Here is a 26,929-nt window from a genome sequence, read left to right as displayed (position 1 = left end):
CGCAATTTCTCACACAAAATTGTGTTTATTGATTCCCGTGGTTCATGTGATTCAATCAATATTTCTATAACGTTTTCCGAGTGGTACTAAAATTAGGGCTATAATACCTTTAGCATGTATTTTACATACTGAGCAGAGTGAGGCTAATTATACGCTAGTTTTTAGTGTATTGCGTGAAAAGTTAAAGGATTTGGTGGCAACCGTTTTCCTAATATCATTATGGCAGACGACTCACTTGCAGAAAGAAACTCTTTAAGAACAGTTTTTCCAGAGGCAAATTTCAAAGATATCATTTTACAATGATGCAGAGCTTTTAATGCCTGTGCCCTTATTGATCTAATTCTAACAATTTTTGAGTCGTATCACAGAAGGCACCTCCTTGCATATGATAACAGTAGAAAAAGTAAATTCATTGATAGCCAAATGGGTCAGACAATTAACGATAAAACCATAAGTGAAATTGCTAAATACACCTACAGAGCTTCTTCCAGAACGGATAAAAAGCTGTTTTATAGCCTATATAAGGATATTTGTAATTGTCTACATGAATAACGGGGATACTTTTGTAAGCACCTTTGGGCTGTTTAAAGCAAAATTGAGTATCATATTAAAGGCAGCTCCTACTTGTACATTAGAAGATAAGGAAGATTTTGCTAAAATAGCCCTCGGCGACGATATTTCTACGGATGTTTTTAAAACTAAGGACATAGATGACAGACACTAACGAATCAGGACTTTTGCAAATTACAAAAAAAATGGAATTTATTGATTGATCAAGGTTAGACAATATGCTCAACTCCAGTAACATGAACGATGAGAGAAACATTCGTCTGCAGTGGATGGGTTGCACAACAGTTTCTAAACATTGAAATGTAAAAAAAAAACATATTTATTAGACTTTATACACTCCATATCCCCTTTCAGAAAAAAGACAAAAAGGATTCAAGCAGGTAGACTCTCGAAAAACGAGTCCGATCCCCAGAAAAAAAAGATAGAGATGAATATATATAAATGTTAAACATTTTTTTATTTGCTCTAATTTGCTCAACTTTGTTCTATTTGAACAAAAATACCCAAGTTGAAATACATACAAATTACACTCACTTCATTCTTCTCCTAGATGTTTTTTAAGTTACTACATTAATCATTTTTAAATTTAATATTTTACATTAATTTACTTTTTACTGCCATGTATACCTACTCTAATAACTATAAAATAATCAATCAAGAAAAAACAAATATGTTTGTTATGTTCCAGGTTTCATTAAAGAAATATTTCTCCAATATTCATGACTGCCTATACCTTAATAATTAACGTAAAATTATTAAGACATGTGAATTACTAAGATAATTAACATGTATTTCATTATGACGACCCTTATTTTATGTTAGTGAGTGTTATATTATCGATCATCAGTGCAGGATCTAATGTGCTACTAAAAAAGTTATCTATCATTGCCAACTGTTTTATGATAATCTGAGTAATTATTTAAATAATAACAAAATATCTAAAAACTTTTTAAACTTCATACTTTATAATATAACAAAAGCAGGTGAGCTTAAAAGAAAACGATAGGCATTCGCAAATTATTTTATCGTCCTCTATTTTTAAAATAGAAAAATATAAAATGAAACAATCATAATCAATAACAACCAAAATCATCTGAAATGTAGTGAATAGTTTTATTTATTCTAACGCCTTTAGCTAATGTAATAGTTACTCTGGTTTCCAAGTTTTTGTACAGTCAGTAGTGGCCAAACTCAAATTTGACCAATAGCTAAACGGACCCGAACGTTTAATTAGCACGTGAAGAAATCGATCGTTATAGAAACGGAAAACAACACACCAAAAAACTAATAGTAAATAAATCAAGTCGCCATTTTGCTCTGTAAAATTTGACGGCCCGACATTGTCGATTGTCCGTTTCAAATAATTTCTATCAATTTCTCATAGAGATACAGCAGAGAGCCGTTCTTAGTGAGACACCCAATGTATGCCAATATAATTTTGATCTTATTTAAAATAAGGAAGACTTACAGTTATGGCCGAAATTGTACGATTGCTCGAAGACGTCCTGCCGATGAAACGTCTGGTACCACTTCTCGTTCACCGGCACCGTTTCGAAGCTAAATAACAGCCCGTCCAATCCGACCTTCATCCGATCCTGTTTATCAGCCTTATCCGTCAGCTCTTCCTCCTCCTCCTCCTCGGAATCCTCTTTAGCTTCCTCGTGCGAGCTCACCTCCTCGACTTTATCCCTCTCTTTTCTAGAACAAGATTCCGGCTTATCCTCCTTGCTGCTCTCCACCTTGACCATGTCTCCATTCGATTTTGGAGGAATCGGCGACAGATAGGAACCGTGATACCTTAACCTGTAAGAACTGGAAAGGGTTAAAAAAGTAAAGGTTAGTTTATGGGGGTATAACAGGACCTTCGATGATCTAGATTTTATTTGGCAGCAGTGCGGACGGTTACGATGCTGATATAGCAACTATGACAGTAATAATTATTGTTATAAGGTGTTTTTAAATATACAGGGGGTCTCTTAAGGTGTATACAATGGTAAAGTTAATCGTTATAATCTCGCAGAAATGGCCTGTCTGTATAAATTGCTAGTCTTAGGAGGAAAAGCAACGTCAAGATCTCATGTTATTTCGGTCTTAGTCCCATACACGAAATCTATACTATTTTTCTGTGTTGTTATGAAAAATCTTTTTCCCATTTTCTCCCCGTAAACTAGAAATGTTTATTTTCATATTTTTTTTACAAAAGTAGCCGTGGTTTTTGAAATTTCTTTCTAATAAAATCACATAGAGATTTATATTGTTTTAGTTTTGTTTGGAAAATAAGTTAGCTACATATGGGGGATCCCTAAAGAGCATTTATTATAAATGTACTTTTGTGACCCAATATTAATACTTAAACTGGATTTTCATATAACTGCTTTGAATAATACATAAAGAACATTATCTCTGTCAATTTTCAATCTCAAGAATTAATGATCTCTTATATTTTTGTTCACGATCTAATTTAACTATTGGTGAAGAAAAAACGATTTTTAAAAACGACTATTTCAAAAACCCTTAAATATTGAAGATCTCTTAAAAAATATAATAATCTAGAACCCACTGTAGGTTTGTATGAAATACTAGTCAATATATGCAAGAATTATATATTTAATATAGACGCTTCTTCAGTGAGGTCAAGAAATAAAACAGAAACCTGTTTACTTATAGGTTTCAGCTTATTAAATTATCCTTAGGAATATAAACATACAGATTGTTTTTGAACAAATTCATACTTCATAAATATTCTAGAGTTAATTTTTTCCTTACCCCTTTGACCATTTTTATTATTGAAACTCTTAAATTTGATTTTTTAGTACATGTTCACTTTAAAATTTTTAAGTTAAATATATCTTAGGCCTCATACCACAAACTTTAGGCGACCTAAAAAAGCTTCAATTTTGGGTATAAGTTCTTTTTTAATGCCTTCAATTTTTATTAAGTGCAGTTTTTTTGTATGCTATTAAAATTCAAATTTTATTTATTATGTACAGATCGTTTTCCTTAGGGAGCAGTAATAGGAAAAGTCAGAAAATAAAACACAAAAATAAATTATTAGTTAGAATTATGAAAGGTCAATACTTTTTGCAGTCAAATATAAGAGCCGCAGTTAATGTGCTTATTTTGTGTGCCTGACAGTATACACACCTAAAAACACCCTATATAATCAATAAAAACGAAATAAAAAACCACCACTAAGCTGAGCAATAACAAAAAATTAAATTAAATTTATGTAAATTATAAGAAAAATATTTAGGAAACTTAGAGAAACACAATATCCGCACAATAAAAGAAAGTAATAAAATGTGTTAAAAAAGGTGTAAAAAAAACTATAAGGTCGTGTTATATCGTGAAAAAAATAACTAATAAGACATGCAAATCAAAGCATTAAAAATATAAATCATGCAAAAGAGGATTTTAATAAATACCAATAGTAAATAATATTTTTTTTAGAAATTTCAGACACTTTTGAGCACAACTTTTTAGAATATTTATTATTTCCTTATTATTTCAAATATAAAGGTACAAGATTTTATTAAAAATTACGAAAAAAATTGGAAAAAGCTGTAAAATATATATTTCTTAAATAAAATTCCAAAAAATGCGATTTTAATAAATAAAATTTAAATTTTTGACCATGGGATACTTTTCTCCGAAACAAGGAGGTGTGTGAAGAAATGTGTTTATTTAACTATTAAATATGAATAGGCACCCTCAAATTATCATCAATAATCAATTCAATAAATTTCCTGCCATAGCGTTAAAGCCAGTACTTAAATTCAAAGCATCGAAGTAAAATTAATAATATAAGGTTTTGATCTTTAAAAGGTTCTTTACTATAATAGCCAGGTGCTCAAGATTGTCATTGCACCACAGGACGATCGTATTATGAGCAAATAATGCGATCTAACGTTACGATTATTTACATCCAAGTATATTAATTACATCCATACAATGATCGTTATGATAGTAAGTTTCCGCAGCAATTTTCTGTTCTTCTCTAGACAAGACAGTTTTGGGAAAATTGACAATTAAGATATTAATAATATACGTCCGTGCAAAAGTTCTAAATGAAGAGCATAAAAAATAACGCTTATGTTAGATCCTGAGGTAAATAATCAAAATTGCACAACAGGGCAGGTTAAACTCAACATCGAGAAAAATTCAATGTTTGGGCAGTAATTAATGCTGATCTAAGTTACAGGAATTTTCTTTGGCCACTTAGAACTCCAAATGAGGGTACTTATACAAGTTTCTAAGACTAAGCCGGCAAATATTGAAGAGTTTGAATAACCATGAGCCCACTCAGGGCTCATGGTAAGCTAATTTCCCTTGATATAATTAGAAACGTTCAGAACAAATTTCAGAACTGTTTAGAGTATTGTCAGAAAATCATATAATAAGAGATTTTTTCACATTATGTACTATGGATAATGGTTTAGCTTTTGATTCTATGGTTCTGTGGTTAATTTTAAATTTTTTTCGAGTTATGTTTTAATTATGATATGTCCAGTGTGATTATCCATAAAAACTTTAAAAAATTATTTTAAATATATATTTAAATATTATTATTATCTACCTCTGCAAATATATCTCTCTTTATGAAATATTCAGTACCTAAGGTTTAAGTGTGACAGTTTGTATGTATTTTTAAATTGTGTAGCATATCTCAACATAGTCTTTATTACTGAAAACTGGATTAATTAAATTCAACATGCGGATACAAATGGTAGTGCGCCTAGAAAGAATCCGAAATTTTTAATTTTTTCTATTTTTAATATATTTTCTTTTCGTAACATTCTAAGGCAAAAGTAATTCGTCAAGTAGATTGTGTCTATAGTGGGCTATTGATATAAGCGCGTGACCATAGTATCTATCGAATATTGTTGATCGTAAACAGGCGTGAGTTTTGTGAACTAATGTCCGAATTAGAAAAAAAAAGTGTGAAATATTTGTATAGAATGCCTAAAAGAACTAGTGCAGTTGACTGAACTCGGTTAAAGTGCAGTGTGTGAGACAATTAAGAGGACAAAAATTGGTATACTAATATATAAGACAAAGATCAGTTTCGGGAAGACAATTTAAACGGTTTAGTGAATTAAGGATGACAAAATCCGAGCCTAGGGTTTTGAAACTGACCAGCAGATTTAGAAATTAACGAAGAATAAATGTGTGTCCAGAAACTGTCCGCATGACACTGAAAAGACAAGGCTAGAAATCAAGGAAACCAAAAAAGATTCCTACAATAACATCTGTACAAAAGCAACGAAGAATGGAGTTTTGTTCACGTTTTCAAGGAGATAATATTTTTATATCTGACAAGAGTTGTTTCAAGATGTTACCGTTAAATTTCCAAATTTTCCATTAAAATAATGGTTTGGGGATAAATATCTCAATAGAGTGCTCCTCCTAAGTAAACCTCTTAATAATTTGCCTCAACTTATTGAAAATTGTACTAGTTTAAATCAACATATTATTTTATTTAATTTAAAACTGTGTGAAAAAAATTACTTTGTACTTAATTTCTAAGTTCATGGGGTTGTAATAGCCTCATTGTAAAATGTGGACACATGCTAATTTCATTTAACACTTTGTATTAAATAGAGAAAAACTAAATAAAAACCACTATTATTGTAAGAAAAACCATGAAATCAACGTAAATTTCAAGAAACACAATATCCACATAATAACAAAAACTAATAAAAATGCGGTGTAAAAAAATTATAAGGTCGTCTTATATCGTGAAAAAAATAACCTATAAGGCATGCAAATACTGTAAATAAAGCACTAAAAATCATGCAGCAGAAGAAATTAATTATACAGGGTGTCCAGTAATGTCTCTAAAATCAATCTGAAGTATGTCAAATAACATTGAGGACACCCTGTATACCTTTTAAGGAGAAAAAACTCACCTAGATACAGGCGTTTCGAACTTATAATACTTCTGGTTATCGTTAATGAACGCCTCCACGTGGCTCCGTCTCTTTCTTCTCGTCCTGGTTTCGGAAGAGGCCGTACTGTCCATGGAAGTTTCGTCATCTACTTTGAAAGATTCTTTCGCTCTTCTGCTCGGGTATCGGTCTGGAGGTTTCGTGTCTTCCAATTCGCTCGCCGAAGACACTAAAATGATACGGTGTAAAAAGGTGCGGCGGTTATGGAGGTGGTGAAAACAATAAATACCTTCGTTTTTATCTGGTGGGGGTGATTTTTTCTTCACTTTTTTCGGAGGTTCTACGATTGTTTCTTCTTCTTTTTCTTCTTCTTCATCGTCGTCGTCCTCGGAAGTTTCATCTTTTCTGGGAAATAGGAAGTTGGTCGCTTCGTTGTTCAGTTGAATGAGTTCTGAATAAATGAGGTCGATTATTTTTGCTTGGTTTACACTAAATGAAAGTTTAAGCATACATTTGTTAACCATCTTCGTTCTTTGGAATTACTCTTTTTTGGCTTAAGATAACCTATGATATTGAATATAATGTTAAGTTTTATTAAAAATACTTTTATGTATCCCGTATTCAAACGTTTGTGGGCTGCACATTTTGGTTTTAAAATTACCATTAAAAACTACGCAATTTAAAAAAGAATGCTTTTATTTTTTCCTGGCGTTTTTTATTCAGTCTTGTCTACGGTCAATCACTGGTAAATCTGAGCCTAACTCAGAAAGTTACTGATCTATAAAAATTCCTTATATATGAAATTGTTCTAAATTAACTAAAAATTGATTGAATTTTTAGTAAAATCCTATAATGCCCTAAATAGTTTTTCAATTATCCAGGATAAAATTTAATTTTACAAAAAAAAAATCAATCAAAATTGCCCTGTATCATTAAATCTCGCACCTAAAAAGACGTTTCTTGCATGAAATTGATTACAGGAGAATCTCTAAACTCTGAACTGAAAAAATTATTAAATTTCTGAAAACGGTGTTAAGAGGCTCTCAAAGGTGTCTCCATATGAACTAAAAATGTTCATATGGAGACATTTACATTTTTAAATTAATTATTTTATGAAAATTAAGAAATTAGTCTTGCCTGAACACATTTCTGGTAAATCTGAGCCTAACTCATAAAGTTTTTGAGCTATCTTTTTCTAAAAACTTGGAAACTTACAATTTTTTAATGGAAATTCGCCAAAATTAATTTAAACCTCTAGCATTCTAAGAAATTATTTAAATCAGAAATATCCATGACATTATACCAAGTTAACCATCGTTGTATGGGTTAGGATCTCAATGATGACCCCCGAATCTGTGTTTTCAGAATGCTGTAGTTATCATTTGTAGGTACATAAAAAACTCGCCTAATTTTGTAATTTTAAATTCTGGGACAACTATAAACAATTAAAGCAAAAAAAAATAGAGGAGAGGTTTGTAGGTTAAAGTTAAATTTATGGCCTCAGTTGCTAATTTTTTACTATTTTCATGTGGTTGTGACCAGGGCCATTAAAAAACCCGGAAATTTTCTGTCGTTTATGTCTGTTTTTAAGGACATGTCAAATTTACTCTCAAAAGATAAACGGGCGCGATTCCTTCTTTTAAATAAATAAATTACACGCATGTCAATGACTTTTATCTCAAATATTTGTTTTTCTTTTTTGTTTCATGGCTCTAGTGAATGTTTTGATATAAATGTAATTTTTTTATTTGTGAGTGGATTTTACAGCAGATGACGGTGTTACTTTGCTATAATTTCCACCACACTGATTCAAATTTGACCATAAACTATAAATTTAAAAAATTGAAAAACAATGCATAACAAAAAATATTTATTACTTTACCTCAAATTTATACTTAATAGCAACTCAATCGAGCCAAAGATATATTAAAAAATCTAGTTCTATTGGCAATTGATAAGCATCCCCACATATTCTAATTCATGGGCTAAAGAATCCACAATTTGCTCTATGATATGAAATATGTGTATATAAATGAGACCTAACAAAGGAGAACAATTCATTAAACCACATAATATTTTATACACACAAGATATTTGTGAAGATTTTTTTTGGAGACTTTTAGTTTGGAAAAATGTAATAACAATGACCATACCTTCAACAGGGATTCTTAACCTATGTGTGTGAGAAAGCGTTTTTAACTTTTTTCAGCACATATATATGAACATTATAATTTGGAGACCAGACAGGACAAGCATATTATAGTATGTACCTTACAATTAAGCAATAAACCTTCTTTAATGCAAAAATATTATTAAAAACATTCAAAGTACACATTATAAAACCAAGAAGTTTAAAATAATTATTATATTACAAACATTTTCAATATGAAGGTTAAAATTGAGATCATGAATAAAAATAACTCCTAAGTCTCTTAAAGAATTTACTGTCTCTAATGTTTGACCAAGCAGTGATAAATTACAACTGTGGGATACTCAAAAAGAAAAATAACTTTACATTTTTAATTCTAGATCGTTTATTCCAAATCAAAGGGCAAAACAATTCATGTCCCTCTGCAGCTGTCTATAAATTGGTTTGTACAGTTTTAGGTCATCTGCATATAATAAAATATCACCATAATGTATGAAATAGACAACACCATTTAAGAGAGGAAATAAAGTTTTTGACTTTTCCTATTTGACACCCACCAAACAAAAAACTCTTGACGACTGCAATATAGCAAACAGTTCTTACCAAATCCGTCTGATATTTTACTAAATTTGTCACTGTAGATCTTTCCTCAACAAATCCCTGTCAAGCAACTAAAAATATTTTTAAAATGGAGTGTTATTTTGTTTGAGACAAAACAATCAAATGGTTTTGCCAATAAAGATGCTGTGCTATAGGCCTGTAATTTGATATATCATGTCGGTCATTTGATTTAAATATTGAAATTATATACGACATTTTCCATATATTTGGACAAGTGCCAAATGCAGTCATCGCATGCAACTACTCGATGTTTCCGTCAAATTTTTTTTTTATAAAACTTAGTGCACAGATTGCCAAAGACGAAATTCTAAAAAACATCTGGAAATACGTTATATTCCCGAACTCGAGCAACTCGAATGTGAATCAAATTCACATCGATGCTCTGACAACTGCTAACATAAAAGCTGGATTTCGGACAACTACTGGGAATTAGCACAATTTTTAAAGAACAAGATTTTGTTAGTGCTGCTGTCAACAGTGAAAATGCTGAAGCATCTGCAACAAAGAATGATTATAACAAAGAAGAACAGCGACGTATGTCGACAAGTCTTGCTCAGAAATCGATGCAAATAACAATTTGTTATAGTCCTTTTATTCTTACTTGAAGAAGCCAAATATTAAGCGACCGCAAAAAAATATATTGAACTCTGTCGCCCTCAGAGGCGTGCCGTTAAAATAAAACGGGTGGGTAATATAATAAAGTTATCTTCATAGTTTCAATTCAGTTTTTTTTTATAATAGTTTTACTAACAAAATTACCTTCAATTGCTTTGATCTGACGGAATTTTTATCAATTCTAAATATGTTTTTGGTTTTGAACAGATTTAGAATTGATACTATTAAAATGTATTATTGTAAAGCTTACATGAGTTGTTTAAACGTTATACGATGTTTTAAGTTAGGGACATAAGGTTTAATTTAAAATACAATGTGGTTTAAAAATTCACCTATTATACAAAACCTTTTTATATTAAATTGCCTACTTGTTCGCAATGGATCAAGCAATCCGAAATTTATTGTCGGAATTGACAGATGCAATAATGAATCGATTTGATACCCAACAACCTGCGTTTTATGTCCATAGCTTTTATAAATTAAATAATTCCTACGTCGCAGTTTTACGTCGGTTGGGTGCTCGTTATGCTCTTCACAACGTCAGTGAAGCACCTAGTACCAATCTCATCAAATCTTGGATAAATAAATTTGAAGAAAGGGATTAAAACTATTCATCCTTCTGGAATCGTACGAAATGTGCGCACTAATCAAAATATTGTCCGTGTTAGCGATGCAGTTGTCCAATATCCACACAGATCAGTGCAAAAATATGCTGCGGTTCTCCAGTTACATGAATCTAGTTTTTCTTGTATCTTAATGAAAGACCTTAATCCCTTTTTGAATAGGATTTTGTCGTCAACAGGAATGTCCTTAATTTTCATATTTGATATTTTATTTAGCATTCTTGAATGGTAAGATGCATTATCCATAACAATTACTGAATTTAGATAAATATTAGATAATGTTGCTGATTAGAAAACCATTTTTCAAATAATGCCGCAGTCATATCTTCAAGGGAATCAGCTGAAGATTGAAAAATAATTTAAGCAGACAAAAGTAACGCATTTTTAACAAATCCTTCTGTACTTTCCGCATGAACTATGACTCATTTGCCTATTGAGCATGGCGTATTCAAAACACAATACGTAGAATTATCAACCCAACGGTATTTAATTACGTCATTACGTCATGTTTCATCTAAATATATTATATTATTAAGTTTATTTAATTTACAATATACCTTAATACTAGGCCAATGTTTTAAAATATTCCAATTAAAATAAATGCAATTTTTTTGCTGCGGCATGGGCATTGATCTCCTATTGAGGACCGATGCCGACGCAGACCTGCATCGGGCGGTCTCTTTGCAAATCCGCCGCGGCATAGTATGCTGCCAGTGTACCGCCATCTTAAGATAATTCTGGGAAAAGAAGTAGGTTTAAAACTGGCCTCGGTCTATCGGTCTTTTCGTCGGCACGCTTTCATCGTTTTTATCGTCATTCAAGTGAGATTAAAAACACTATACCACCAGGTGAATCAGCGTCAACATCGTCTCAAAGATCCAGCTAGTCTTCGATGTCATATGAAATTGGATCGTTGCAGCCACAATTACGGACAAAAAATCTAACTGTAGTCGTAAATCGATGTGCAGCTTTGGCATAAAAGGATAAAACCAAGAAAGCAACTAAACAAAAGAAAACTTCACCGAAATTGCCAACTGGGAAAAAACGACCCAAGCGTTCAAGAGGGAATCGAAGGTGTTGACTTTTGTATTATTTGTTTAAGCAATTTACCACTAAATTTAATAAAATGCTGCGAATTTCAACGACTTGTTTACTTAAAATACATTGATTTAAGCACTGTGCATCTAATCATGAAAAACATGTCAGAAAATTGATTTTTGTACTGATTTTTCTAATAACATCTATGATATATTTTTCCTTTTTTATTGTAAAATATTGGATAAAAAATAAACACCGAGTAACAGTAGATTTTTAATGCAAACACCTCATTTTCTTAAAATTTGAATGAACGGTCTTTACTGTTCCAACCTCCAAGCCTTTTTCAAAACAGGGAATTTTGTAACTCTTGAATTTCTTAAACAATGTCAATTTACCTTACCTGTGTACTTATAAAACCAGTTCATCATTCATCACATTATAAACTATATGAGTCTAGTTTTTAAACAGTATTATTGGATTTGGAAAATGTGGTGGTTTTAAATTTATTAGTAAAAAACATAAACCCACCTACGAACCCCTCCACTATTAAAAAAAAAAACTTCGCTAACTAACCCTTCTTACCAGTGTTCCTCAGCTTCTTGAACTTCACGATCAACCCCTTATCGTCTTTGGATTTCGCCTCCGGCTGATTATAATTGCCATTAGGTTTATCATTCGACCGAAGTTTACTGGACAAAACTTCCACTTTGTAGTACGTTTTATTGTCGGAGACCAAACGCTCGTCTACGGTTAACCGTCTTTGTTTACCAATACACGCCCGTTTCGGCCTGCCGGACTCCCACGTTTCCGGCTCGGTTATACCGGAGGTTAATTTCTGTAATAATTTTTTTGTTGTAACAAATTTCTTCATGATTACTAACTTATAAGTAAATAAAGTGTTTTAGTAAGATGAGAGTTGGATTTATGGTGTGCAAAAAAGGATTCATAGTTTTAATCGTTTCACTAAGAAAATATATCAAACAGAACGTTCCTAAGGTCACATTTGTATTTCAGGCTGATTGCATGCAAGTAAACATTCTTAAAAAAACATGCCAATACATGTTAAATTTTTCACAATTCTTACATGCTATTAAGTACCAAAACTTGATAAAAATTAACAGAAATAACAGTTTAAAATTACACCTAAAAAACAACATATCTACACTCAAAACAAAAACTGCCAATATTTAAATTTTAATGAATAATATGTCCCTACTAAAGCCTTGAAGCCAAGCTTTAATCCCTAAGTACAACCAAATGCTAAACTATATTCCATAGTATATAATGTGACAAAAATGTTGTGGTGGTGTTATTCATGCATAACTAGATGGTTATATAATAACTATATGATAAAAACACATAAATTATGCGGTGTGAGTCTGCAATTTGGAATTCAATAATTAATAGTAATATATACAAGTATATCATTCACACAAGAGACAAATTATGATTTCTTGTCATAATAGAACTGTTGTCTCATTCGAACAATGAATAGTGCTTCAATAAATGCTCACAAGATTCTCCATTTTCTAACTGACAATATTAAACTCGTTTTGAAAGTTTGTAATTACTTTGGAAGAAGTTAGCTTTTACTTTGGTCTATTTGGTTCCTCAAACTCTTCAATATTTGTTAATTTAGGCGCTGTTAAGTCGGTAATATTTATTTACTTATTTATTTCTCTGCCAACGAGCAATTATCCAATTTACAACAATATAAAACATTTTACGAGAGAAGAAAAACCTAAGCTACACTACACATTGCACAAAAATCATCATACCTGGTAAAAATAGATAGGGTACAATTTGACTTAAATATTTTCACATCACAGAATAAATTCACAGAACATTGGCTTTCAACAGTCTTAAAAATGCTATTCTATTAGTAAAACAATCAAACTGATCCGAGTACTGGTTAGCAAGTTTGCCTGCCCTGGTAACAAAGGAATTATTTCCATAATTGGTTCGGTGGGATGGAATATGGAATGAGGGTGCCTGACGGGTCTGCCTATAAGGAACATGTAGACCAATTTTACCAAGTATATCTGGGCAGCAAGATCCAGAATGGAGAATGTCATAGAAGACTGACAGGTCACGATGTTTACGACGGGTTTGGAGAGTATGGATATTAAGTTCAGACTCAAACTCGTGGTAGATAATAGAAAGTGGAACATTCCTTTTGAACTAAAGAAGCTTAATAGAAGCAATGTTCCGGAAATCTCTGGTGGACCTCTTAATAAAACCCAGCATTTGCATAGTCTTTAATACAGTTGTTGTGCCATGAAGAGAAAAATTTAACTGGGAGTCCAAAGTTATACCAAGGTCTTTTACACTAGATAACACTCCCAGAGGAGTGCCATTAAAAGAATAAATATGATTAAGCTGGCCTGCACCTCGAGAGAAAAGTATGCAATGACATTTACTGGTATTCAAGACCATATTATTAGCGGTACACCAACCAGCAAGCCTATTTAAGTCAAGCTGAAGTTTGAGGCAATCATACAAATTTGAGACTATAAACCTTAAGGTCATCTGCAAATTTCAGATAGAAGCTATTCATGAAGATGTTAAAAAGCAACGGCCCCAGATCGGATCCTTGGGGAACACCAGATGGAGTCTGTACTTCATTTGATTCAAAATTGCACAGTTTAACAATCTGCCTACGGTTAGATAAGTAGCTTTTCAGTTAGGCGCAAACTAAAACATTTTATGACTTTAAAATACAAGGAGTATATGCTGAAGGTTGAGGCTGCCTTGGATACAGACTCAGTGGCGTATCCAGGATTCATTCCTGGGGGGGGCAACATGGTTTGTCACCATTTAATATACTTACATATGTATCTATGTGTATGTTACTTAATTTTTTTGGCCTATTATCGGAGATATGGTATTATTCATCAGGAAGGGAGAAATAATTACCATGTTTTTGAAATGCTTTTATTAATTTAAAAGCTCCAAAAATAAAGAAAAATAAAAGATACTAATATAATATATGGATAGTAAAACAGACACAAGGCAAACAAAAAATTATTCTAAAGTAACAAAAACAAATTGACTCCTAAAAAAACTAAACAAGATCAAAACTCAATTAGGTATCTATATAAAATACCAAAAAAAGCCAAATAAAACTAAATAACAATATCAAGTTTCCTCGATTTAAGCTGCTTTTCGTTAAGTACTTCCTCGGCACTAACTGAGATTTCTGGATATACATACAGAAGAGTTAAACCATTTAATCTGTCTTCACTTATTGTATTTCGTAAGTAAGTTTTTAACAATTTAAGTGTAGAAAGTTTTCTTTCAGGGGTTGCTGTGCTTACAGGTAAAGTACAAAAAATCTTTAACAGTATAAATATATTGGAAAATATATCCTAATTACACATTACTAGGGCATCGAGAGCTCGGATATTTTTCTGGTGCACAGGCTTCAAATTTTCTATACCAAAGTTTGAGTTCAGCAGACACCATAGTAAATGAACAATTTTCTAAATCATTTTTATAAAAATTTACCAAATACTTAAGACTTTGAAGTTGATTATCAAGTTTCTTATTTACTGATGGAATCAGACAGTTAAATGATTGTAATATATCTTTATGTTTAACAAATCTCTCTTCTAATTGTAATAAGACGCAATCTAAAAACGGAATAAATATTGATATTCTGAAATATTCTTCAGTTGTGTTAGTTTCAAAATTTGCCCTATTTTTTTGTCTGCGTGGTTTTGTTATTTCTAAACCAAATAAATTGTTTATATTTTTTTTGCCTCTGCAAAAATAGTTGCAAAACTATTATCTGCTTTATGACGTAAATCTTTAAGCTCTTTTAAGCAATCTTCAGCCAGTAATATTGCTTTGCCTAAATCAATATTAACTGATTGCAGCAACTTTGATAACGGAGTGGTAAATGCAAAAACTTGTTTAATTATTAAGAGTAATGAGAAATTCTGATGTACTTAAGGTGTTTAGTAACAACTTGCTACAAGTAGACGTTTCTTTGTCCGGCCACTCAGCTATTTCTTCTAAAGCCAATACCACAGAATTTAAAAGCTCTCTCATTACGCTTACTGAATCTTGTCTTTGAACCCATGTAGTAGCACAAAGTTGTTTTAATCTGTCTCGTCTTGATCTCTCATTATCCGGCATTTCATTTACTTTTTTAGTTAAAATATTTTGACGTTTGGGAGTATTAAAAAAATTGTAAGCATTTTCAATAACACCCATGCAATTTCGTACAGCCTGGACAGAACATGCATCGGATATAGCAAGGTTAAGGGAGTGTGAGACGCAATGAACATATAAAGCTGTAGGATATTCCTTTCTTATAATAGCCTGTACCCCACGAAAACTGATCACTCATTGCCGCTGCCCCATCGTAACCCTGGCCTTTAAGATTATTTAAATCTAAACCCCAGTTTGTCAAATTTTCGATAATTGTTTTTGTTAAATTATGCCCAGTGGTTGAAGTTACCGGAATAAATTGAAGAAAGGACTCTTTAATAGATAAATTATCGCATACGTACCGAACACAAAGAACAAACTGCTCTATTTTGGCAATATCAGTTGTCTCATCTGCCAAGATTGCATAATATTTTGCAGATTTTACTTCTGCTATTATTTTTTGTAAAATATTTGTATTACATGCATTTATTATTTCGTTTTGTATTGTACTACTTAAATATGTTGCGTTATTAGCAGAACTCAATATATGTTTTTTATGTTTTTTCTCCCTAGCTTTTCTGGGGGGGGCAATTGCCCCCTTTGCCCCCCCCTGGATACGCCACTGTACAGACTCCAAGTATTTTTGAAGTTTTTTTTCCTTGACGAAATGAATAATGTTAATAATACTGTGTCCTCTTTCTATAACAAACTTTATGGCATGTTTAGTCAATCAGTACCATTATATGCCATGCAAAAATAAATACAATTATCCGGGGTCGTACACATCAGAAATAATTAAGGACTTAAAGCTAACAGCCATTTTGCACAAAAAAATTTAAAAGATCGGCATCGGCTTTTAATAATTTGAAAAGATTGAGATGCTCCATAAAAAGCACAATAAATGCTGCTTATGAAGTATATTTATCAAACAGAATTGCATCAGGTCTAATCTGAGGAAAAGTATTCCTACTTAGATAAGCCAGAGAGAATTGTGAATGCCTCTGCTCAGTTCTTTGGGAGTGTTTTTAGTGAGTCTATTAAACAACTAGATTATCAAGATGAAGTTTCATCTCAGAATATATAATAATATAATAATACTCACAGAACTGAAAGTTTTAAAATCTCTGAAAAAAATAAAGAATAAAGAAACTGCCGGATTTGATAATATACCATCTTTTCTCCTCCGACCCTTCTAGAGACATGCCTATATCTAGAAATGAAAGTAAAAATCCTGCAAAATTAAATTACAATAACTTATCTTACACTGAATCTCAAAACACTATCTACTTTGCTGATGTCTTTTTTAATCCTAAATACCTTCCTTGGAAGCTCAATTCTCATTTTAACTATTTTTGTTATGAGCGCATATTGCAGATTGATCTTATCAGTTCAGCAAAAAAATTAAAGGGAAATATAACTATTGGCTTTGATGGTGTTCTAAAAGCCTATCATAATCTACTAACTCAGCCACTGACATTTATGTTTCCTTTTTGTCTTAAAACATCAACCTTACTCAGTGAATGGCAAGTTGGTAAAATAATTCCCATTTTCAAGGGTGGTTCAAAATAGGAGGTGGTAACCTATATACCAATTTCAATTCTATTTCTAAGGTGCTTGAGAATGTTCTTTTTGATAAGATCTCTGGTTTCCTACCCCAAAAATCAACATTATCGCACTTAGTGGTTTTCTCTCAGTATATCTACAATGCATTAACCAAAGGGCCTCAAGTTGATGTTGTATTCACCTACTTCGAGAAAGCTTTTGACAAAGTTAAACACACTGTCATATTTAATGCCCTTTAACGAATAAATGTAACATCTGCTGTTATATTATGTTGTTAATGTCTTACTTGTTAAAGAAGCAAACTATTGTGGGCATTAGTGTTTTTAGGGCGAATCCTTGTAATTTGGGTCTTCCCCAAGGGCCAAAGAAGACTGGTAAAGACATCATGAGGATTTTCTTGAACATACATAAATTTTGACCCTTTCACTGAATATATTCTGTGATGATTAAATGCCTATTTTCCAAAACTGTCTTGACTGGAGACAAACACAGAAAATTATTGCAAAACCTTAAGGTGTGTTAAAGCCAATACACTCAATTGGTTTATTCTTGGTAATAACTTGGCATAGTGTATCACAGGGGTCTTAGACCATTGTATGGATGCAATTAATGGACTTCGATGAATCGTCAAGAAATATTGGAATAATCTTAACTTAACGCGACGATTTACCTTATTTGATGATGATATGGAACTGAAGAATTTAATTTATAAAAAAAATATAATATAAAAAATCCAATCAGACCACTAACGAGGCCCACCTGAGAAAAAGTGTAATCTGTTAAGGAAACATTGCTTCGAACTTTTTACACATAAAGGTGAAAATTTTGTAAACAGTAATGCCAAAAACTTTTGGAATTTTGTATGCTGTAAATCTAGTTCTGGTACTGTACCAAAGGTAAGGTTTTTAAAGATGTCACATCTAAACAGGAGGAAACATTTTGATATAGGCCACTTGTTTGCAAAATTCGTTTCTTCAGTATATATTTTAATTTGTATATATTTTATTTTGCTTTAAGTGCTCTTAAAGCAAAAAAGACATTCAACTCTCTGGATCTGAAGGAGTAAGTTATACACAAAAATATTCATGACATTGGTGGCTTTTGGTCCTTGATGGACAAAATTGCCTCCAACTCGGAAAGTTATTGAGGCACTCGAAACATTTTGGTAAGGAAACGCCCGTTCTTGGGCAAAAACCCTTGTTTCCAAAATTAGTTCTCAGGATGTTCTCAAAAAAGTATGATCAAAGCAAGGATTGTCGTGGGATATTTATATATTGCTGTGTCCAGGTTCTGTTTGTTACTATCTAAGGATAGCCTGAATAAATTATGGAATCGTAATGAAATCTTTAACAGAATTTTAACGTTCTGCTTCCATACTCTCTATTATACTTTATATCTCATATTTAAGTTCCTACAATCTGGCTATTTTCTTGATATCTGAAAACTCTCATAAATATCACACCCATCTATAAAAATGGAGAGAAATAATGTCATAAACTATAGGTCTATAAGTGAAAACCTTTGTAATAGCTGATTGAAGCAATTCAAATTCAAAGGTTTTTGAGCAGTGTGTTATGTTGGGTTTTTCAGTCCATTTTCAAGAAAATAAATTTCCTAGGCGAGACGCTTTTTGGACGTTCTATTGATATGAACTTGTATCTTTTTACTAACTATCTTTGAACAGTTTAAAAAGGGTGATGAAGCTCAGGCAATACACTGACTGTAGCAAGGCCTTTGGACAAGGTTAGCTATGCCTTGTTGCTGAAAAAACTTTTTTATTATGGTCTGCCTGATGTCCTACTGAGCTGAATAGCTTCCTGGTTATGGTTATAAGGATACCATTTGAGCCCCCTTCTGTTTATTTTATTCAGGACCTATGCACTTTGCTCACATATCGATTTCGAATGATAGAGTAAAATACCAAAGAAATATTGACACTGTTTTTTTATGGTGCCAGGCTAATGTGTTTTAATACAGAAAAATGCAAATTTATGAGCTTTATTGATGATTTACTCGTCTAATTAGGAAATGATTAATAGAGCTGTGTTCGGATGTATTAAGAGCGCATTTTTTAATGATGTGTTTGCACTTAAAACATTATATGTCGCCTTTGTTAGGTCTACACTGAAGTTATGTATGTGAAGTTTGTATGTATTACTTGTCCTTACAATCAAAAACATATTGGGAGAGTGAATAAGATTAAAAGTTTCTGAAATTTTCTAGTTAACTTCTATCGAAATCAGGTGTTAAAAATGTCTTATCTTGGCCTAAATACATTACGTGACAGAATTGGTAATTGGTTGATAACATTGGTAAGTTTTACTTCAGTGCTTTGGATTGAAGTACTGGCACTAGCGATATGGCGCACGCTATTTGCAAATTTATTTAAATTGATTATTGATGATTATTCGAGGGTTCCTATTCATATTCAAAAATTAAATAAACAAATTTCTTCAGATTATTTTTATGTCAGGACTACAACACTCTGCGGGTGGGAATACATATTTCTCGTAGTGTGTATTTCGCTGTACTTGAGTCGCATCTAAGATACGCGCTCCCATTTTAGGGTGCATGATAACTGATTAACTTAATTAAATTGGCGTATATTTTACAAGACACAAATTAGATTTTTGTATCTTGTAATGCCCGTACTCAAATAACAATCGCGGGTCCAAGAGTTTTTTAATTTTTAACGAGTTTATTTCAAGTTACAGACTTGCACTGTTTTTTTTTTTGTAAATATTTATATGCACCACAATAACATAAAACATGCACAAAACTACGCAAACAAAAACTTACAGCCAACGCTCTTGTACTAGATCTCAACTCTCTATACTCCTTATACTCAAGACGTACAGGCTGATCCTGCGCGGGTTTTCCCTTTTCCTTAATCTCCTCGACCGGACTCGGACTCCTATGTTTCGTCTTCTTCGTCATGCTATGTTTCTCTTGCAGTTTCGCGGATTTTTCCCGCGGTTTTTCGAACTTATCGTCGAATCGGTGGGCGGGTCGTACGATGTCGGACACGACCGAGGATGCCCTGGTGTGTCTCGAAATGGGGGCCACCGAGGACGCTCGCGAGGAGGTCTTCGGGGCTGCTGGGCGGCGACGCCCTTGTTTCGGTGAAAAGTCGTCGAGACCTACAACATCTTCGTTTAAAAACTCATATTTAATTTTGATAGGTACAACTATGGATTTATTACTGATTACGACTTTTAAAAGTGCTTTCTACTGTTTTTTTTTTGAAATTATGGGTGAAAGATAGGCCGAGTCAGGTTATAATAGAATCACTTTTGAAAATGAAAAATTTCCTATAGATCTGTTTACTGTAGTAACGAAGCCCTACTTAAACCGGCTTGACGTAGACTAATAGAGCATACAAAGGAAAGCTAAAAATAAGATGAAACTTATTTTGATTTATATAGTTTGCAAACCAAGTTGTTAAACTGCATCTTTTATCTTAAAGATTTTCCACAAATTATTTAAACACACAAAGAGAATTGTAAAATTGTAAGTACTGCAATTATAAACCTGACTTACCTATTATACAGTGTATTCATAGATTGACTCTAAACGAGGATACAACTTATGCTGAAGAGACTCAGAGGCATCTTATTATGTTAAATTTATATGGCCAAGATAAAAAAAACCTTAGTGTATGGAAAAATCATTTGCAAATCAGGAATTGCCTAAAAAGAAATAATATAACAGAAACAACCCCTCATATTTTTTTCACTAAATGGATTATAGTTCCAACAATTTAAATTTTCGAATTGTGATTTCAGCATCGTTATATAGCTTGTGACTTATAGCTCCCAAAGTAATGACAAACTGGACTGCAGTGATTATTGGTTTGAACTAATTTGAAGTAAAACCACTGTATAGACTTAAAGAATCAATATCCAAAAAAGTGTCAAAAAGGGTTCTGCTTGTACAATATGTCAAAAAGTAGATTTACCAAGAAATTTAATTCCTTTGAATGAAACAATATTTTCTTACATAAGCATATCTTCAAGAAGTTTTCAGATTCAGATTACACGCTCAGACTCAAGTTGGCATTTTGGATTTTAAAAAGTATGTATTCCATTAATCACAAAATATCCAAATTTTAAGTGATTTGTTGCCATAATATTGCTGTTTACTGTATAAATGTTGTTTCTTTCTTAGGGAGTCACATTGCATATTGCTAAAGGTTTAGTTAATAATAAGCCAACAAATAAGACCGGACCAGATTTTTTAAATAAAATTTTGTATGAAAAATGTAATTAACATGATTTTCATCAATAAAATAGTGGATTGCCTGGAAATGGTTTGCAAGATCACCAGATCATACACCAATGGATTTTTTTCTTTTGGGTTGTTGGTATAAAAACCAGAAACTTTAAGAATTTGATACGAAATGTAAGATAGTGAACAATAAGTAAGTAAACTTTTAAAATAATCTATAGATTTTGATTCAGAATATATAACTGAATTAAAAAAAAAAATGTTTGACACACCCTTATAGTAGAAAATTCAACTTAAAAATATTTTTTTCCATATTATAGTTGTTCAATGTAGAGTCAATCCATACAAGAATACAAGTGAAATGAAACATTTAGTTCATGATAAGCCAACAAATACTGAACAGCCAGACTGTGTGAATCTAAAAATAAAATTATTATATTCGAAATACAGTATTGGCCATAAAAGTTGGCACTTTTAAAAATTTAAAATTTTTCTAATGTTTTAAATTTATATTTTATTTTTGTACATCCAATCAATAAACATATTTATAAGTAAACAAAAAAGCATACCAGAATTTCAACCTTATCTTGTTTCAGGCAATAAGAAATACTTTAAATTTTTGTGCTGGACAAAATGCTTGAAACTTTTTTTAAAATATGTATTTTACAGGCAGTCTTTGACACACCAGTGTGCAAGTGGGTTCTTTTTATTTATTTTATTTTGTGTTACCATGGGAAAAGGCAAGGCCTATTCCAGCGACATTCGCCAAAGAATTTTAGATTTTTACAATCAGGGTGTTAGGCAACGTAGTATTGCTCAAAGACTAAACGTTCCTAAGAACACCGTGTCACGGATAATTAAGAAATATCGTATATTTGGAAATGTGGTACCAGGTAAAAGCACTGAAAGACCTAAAGCCACGACTGCCCGTGTAGATAGGCAAATTTTAAATATACCCAGAATGAACCATTTTTGTCATCCTCCAAAATTTTACAAAAATTAAATGAAGGTGAGCCTTCCAATATCTCTGCAAGAACGGTAAGAAGACGACTGTGTTCTGGTGGACTTAACAGCTACAGACCTGCTAAAAAACCTTTGCTGCAGAAGAAAAATGTCAAGTTATGCCTACAATTTGCAATGGATCATCTTAACTGGACTGTACAAGATTGGAAAAAAGTGCTATTCAGTGACGAATCTAAGTTCAATCTGTTTTCCAGTGATGGAATACTTCATGTAAGACGACCGAAAGGTGAAAGACTCAAGAAAAAGTTTATCCGACCTACGGTTAAACATGGAGGTGGTAATGTGATAGTATGGGGATGCTTTTCTTGGTATGGTACTGGGCCAATACATAAAATTGTGGGAAAAATGGATCGATTTATGTATTGGGATATTTGGGAAATATAATGAAGCCTTACACATTTGAGTCTATGCCAGCAAATTTTGTATTCCAGCATGATAACCATCCAAAACATTCGTCAAAATTGGTAAAAGAATGGTTGGACCAAGAAAAGATCACAGTTTTAAAGTGGCCAGAGTCCAGACTTAAACCCGATTGAAAATTTATGGGAACATCTGGATCGCAAAATTCGGGCATCTGGAACAGTCAAAAATGCTGATGAACTATTTTATAAGCTTGTTGAACCCTGGATTCACATTGACAGACAAATAATTGAAAATTTTATTGAATCAATGCCCAGGAGAATGCAGGCAGTAATTAATGTTAAGGGTTACCATACCAAATATTAATTATAATATTATGGTTTCAATAAGTTATGTTTTATGTTGTTTTTGAATAAAAATCATTAAGTTCCAAGTATTTTGTCCAGCTTTTTTTAAATTCTTATTCTGAACTGCTACTGGTGCTGAATTTTTGTCAACCTTTTAATTAATCAACACTAGTTTTTTGTGTACAACAACTTTATAAAAGAAAATAAAATGCTAATTAAAAGCCACACAAAATATAATAAATTTTCAAAAGTTCCAACTATTATGGCCAATACTGTATGTTTATTTAATGTTAATTAAAATTGTATAAAGCTGAAATTAAATGATTTTAATTCGAACATCAGTAGACCTGTTGGACTTCCATCAAATTTTCATGTTTAAAATCGCAAAATCGGCCTGTACAGTTAATGCAAGCGATTTGAAGCTTAAACTAGAACTAATCCAATATCAAACTATACCTAAAGTTAAGCACCACAATTCCCCCCAAAAATGATAAAAAAATAAAGATACTATAAAACTACCTAAACAACAATCATCCATATTCCAAAACTGGCGATAATCTACATAAACAGAAACAATTTCTACTTCAAATTTTGTTTGTGTTACTCTATTGCTGACCTATTGCGTCAATGCCGGTCAAACTCAAAATCGATTCGATACCAACTCCGGCTTGGATGTAACCGTTTAATGCGATGTAGCTGGCATCCTCGCCGATCAGTTTTTGGTGCTTTTTCGATTGAACATGGTCGTCGATGCTGTTATACGGTAAATTACAAATGGCACAATAACCAGACTGTAGAACTGGGATTCTTTGCCTTCGTATCCGGATCGGTTTTCGGGTCATTATATTGTCCTCATTGGGGGCGAGAAAGGTGTTGTCTTTTTCAGTTGGTAGGGAAGAACCATTAGTTTTGGCTGAACGATCCTGAGAATTATAATCTTTTTAGTCAATTTCTTATGAACTTTTTCAGCTGTATAAAAGGTATAAAGGTACAGTAATTGCTTACCAGCCTTGTCTTTCTCTCCAACATTTCATACCATGTCCAAATCTGTAAATATAAAATTGAAGTAAATGTTTAGGTAACCACGTTTTAACATGCATACAATAACCAAGCCAATAAAAACCATTTTTATGTACTGTCTGATATTTAGTTAAACCTAAATTATATATAAACTTAAATAAATAGAACTCTATATTGAAAAAATCAGTTTCCATAAGTCATACAACTAAACCAAGCTCAAAAAGGTGCCTTTTTTTTGAAAAACCTAATTTATTAATGCAAGTACCTATTCCTTGGGAGGAGTTTGAAAGACAATTAAATAATTTTTTACTATTGGATTCAGGGTATCTCATAAATAATAATACAAGCTAAAAGAGAAGAAAGATTTGTGAAAAACTCTCCATATAGCATGGAGTCCAACTCATTACTGTTATGAACTACTAATCAGATTAGCACAAATTGTAATTTTATGAATAGGTTTCACTTTCACTATGTTGTCTTACTTTTATACGGTTTGATGGTCTTAGAACAAACTGGTGCTGTATGATAGAAACAATTCAACTTTTAGTATGGATCTTTTTTTTTATTCCATTATTGTGATTTATCATTCAGTTAATTGTGTCATTCCACCAAAGATTCTATGAGGTTGCGCCCTTGAGGGAACAGAAAAGAACAAGTTCTGCACAGTTTATGGTGTATAAGCCAATAAAAAAAAATCTGATCAAAATTCACCAAAAGCTCTCTTAGGGCCAAATTATGGATTGGCTGGTAAAGTGTCTGGAAAAGTTAACCTGCAGGTAAAATTAAAAATTGAATTATGAACTTCTTGTTTGTCTTACCAGAAGGATAATTCTTGCTTACCAGTAGAATAAGTTAGCAACAGGAAAAAGCAATGTTTAAAAGGTTTACCAGGAAAGTTATAACCTTAAATTTTTCAAAGAGTTGGAGGTGGAGCTTGCATAGTTTTGCAAGAAGTTTGTGTATAATATTCTAAATTTTGTTCCTATAATAATTATAATCTGTATGAGTATTTTGTTATTTTTCATCTGGTTAAATCTCTCTTTATTTAATATGATAATGCCTGACTTAAAGTTACACCCTTCCCTCGCCTGCTCCTCCTTGCTGGCTATGCCACTAAGAAATGAAAATCTAATAAATCCCATATAGGAACGTTAAATTTGATCCACCATATTCTGTCACTTACTATCATCATCATATCTTGAAAGTAGTCCCTCAACACCCAGTGTTATTAAATTATAAATTATTTCCTCATAGGTGGTAAGAGGTGTTATGGTTGCACTACAGCCACCAGTTTTAAATATTTTCTGTTTGTTTTATACCCTCATACTTTATTTGAAGATGAGTCAATAAAGCCTGAATACTTTTTAATACCATCTGTTGAGGAAATTTCCTCTAAATTAACAGGGAAACAATTTTTTACTGTGTTGGATATGCATGATGGTTACTGGCAGATTCAGTTAGGTTCAGAAAGTGCAGATTTATGTAGTTTCGGTACACTTTTTGGCAGATAAAAGTTTGTGAGAATGCCTTTTGAAATTTCATCAGCCCCAGAAGTGTTCCAAATAAAAAATTATGAACTGTTCAGTGACCTTGATGGGGTCGGCCTGTATTTTGACTGTGTCTGGTTCAAATGAGGCAGAACATGGTCATAATTTAAAACTAGTTTTACAAAGGGCATCTAAATATAATGTTAAATTTAATAAATCAAAAATTCAATTTAAACAGCAAAGTGTGAGATTCCTAGGGCAAATTTTTTCTAAAAAAGGTGCTAGTGTTGACCGAACCTACATAAAAGCAATTTTAGATATGAAAGAGCCAGAGAACAAAGCTGAGTTATTAAGGTTTTTGGGCATGGTAAAGTTTGTGGGCAAATTTGTGCCCACCTTATCAAAAATTTCAGCTCCTTTGAGATTTCTTACCAGGGATGATGTTCAGTGGCATTGGAATGATGACCACAAATTGGCAATCACTCAGTTAAAATTTTTACTAACCAATTCTCCAGTACTTTGTTTTTTTGATCCTGAAAAGGAAATTGTATTGGAGGTTGATGCTTCAAAGGATGGCCTAGGGGCATGCTTGCTTCAAGAAGGTCATCCAGTAGGATTTGCCTCTTGAAGCCTTACCAAAACTGAACAGAAGTATGCACAAATAGAAAAAGAGACACTGGCCATTTTATTTGGTGGTTCTCGTTCAAAAGTTCCATTTATTTCTTCATGGCTTAGATATTAAAGTTTATAGTGATCACAAGCCATTGAGGTCATTTTTAGAAAAGAGCTTCATAAAGTCAGTCCAAAAATTCAAAGAATGAGACTTAAACTGTTGAACTATCATTTTAATATTCAGTATAAACCTGGAAAGCAAATGTATATATATATCAGATACATTGTCAAGAGCAGTTAGGTTTAGTCATAAAGTATATTAATGAGGGTTGGCCTTAAAAAAAAATATAAAATACCTGATAGAGTCCAGATTTATGCAAAATTAAGAGAAAAAATTTTTCTTGCTGATGACTTGTTGTTTTTGGAAAATAAAGTAATTGTTCCTACTAATTTAAGATGTCAAATGTTAAACATTTTCCATGAAGGCCATCTAGGCATAGAAAAAACAAAAGCATAAGCAATAACAATTTTTTATTGGCCAGGACAAGCTGCAGACATTGAATCTTTCATTAAATCCTGTAGGATTTGTGAAAGGTTTGCCAGAAAGCAGTGTAAAGAGTCACTTTTACAA

At 32.2% G+C, this 26,929-nt stretch overlaps 1 protein-coding gene across 7 annotated transcripts in view; it reads right to left on the bottom strand.

Annotated features, from left to right (window-relative positions):
- Window positions 1-26,929, bottom strand: part of LOC126742105 (protein chiffon) — a 36,481-nt gene that overhangs the window by 2,428 nt on the left and 7,124 nt on the right. For 2 of the 7 annotated variants that reach the window (XM_050448645.1, XM_050448644.1), the window contains exons 2-8: window positions 24,185-24,226; window positions 23,796-24,102; window positions 20,022-20,362; window positions 12,078-12,339; window positions 6,748-6,909; window positions 6,480-6,687; window positions 2,039-2,382 (exon numbers count right to left, since the gene is read on the bottom strand). In XM_050448645.1, coding sequence (XP_050304602.1) covers window positions 2,039-2,382; window positions 6,480-6,687; window positions 6,748-6,909; window positions 12,078-12,339; window positions 20,022-20,362; window positions 23,796-24,102; window positions 24,185-24,208 — 1,648 coding nt within the window. In that variant the 5' untranslated portion in view covers window positions 24,209-24,226. Of the gene's footprint in view, window positions 1-2,038; window positions 2,383-6,479; window positions 6,688-6,747; window positions 6,910-12,077; window positions 12,340-20,021; window positions 20,363-23,698; window positions 24,103-24,184; window positions 24,227-26,929 lie in introns of those variants that run through there. The other 5 variants (XM_050448648.1, XM_050448646.1, XM_050448651.1 and 2 more) reach the window with 5 other exon arrangements.

Source organism: Anthonomus grandis, chromosome 11 (assembly GCF_022605725.1).
Source record: "Anthonomus grandis grandis chromosome 11, icAntGran1.3, whole genome shotgun sequence".
In the NCBI taxonomy this organism is placed as follows: Eukaryota; Metazoa; Arthropoda; class Insecta; order Coleoptera; family Curculionidae; genus Anthonomus; species Anthonomus grandis.
This window is presented reverse-complemented; position numbering and strand designations above follow the sequence as displayed.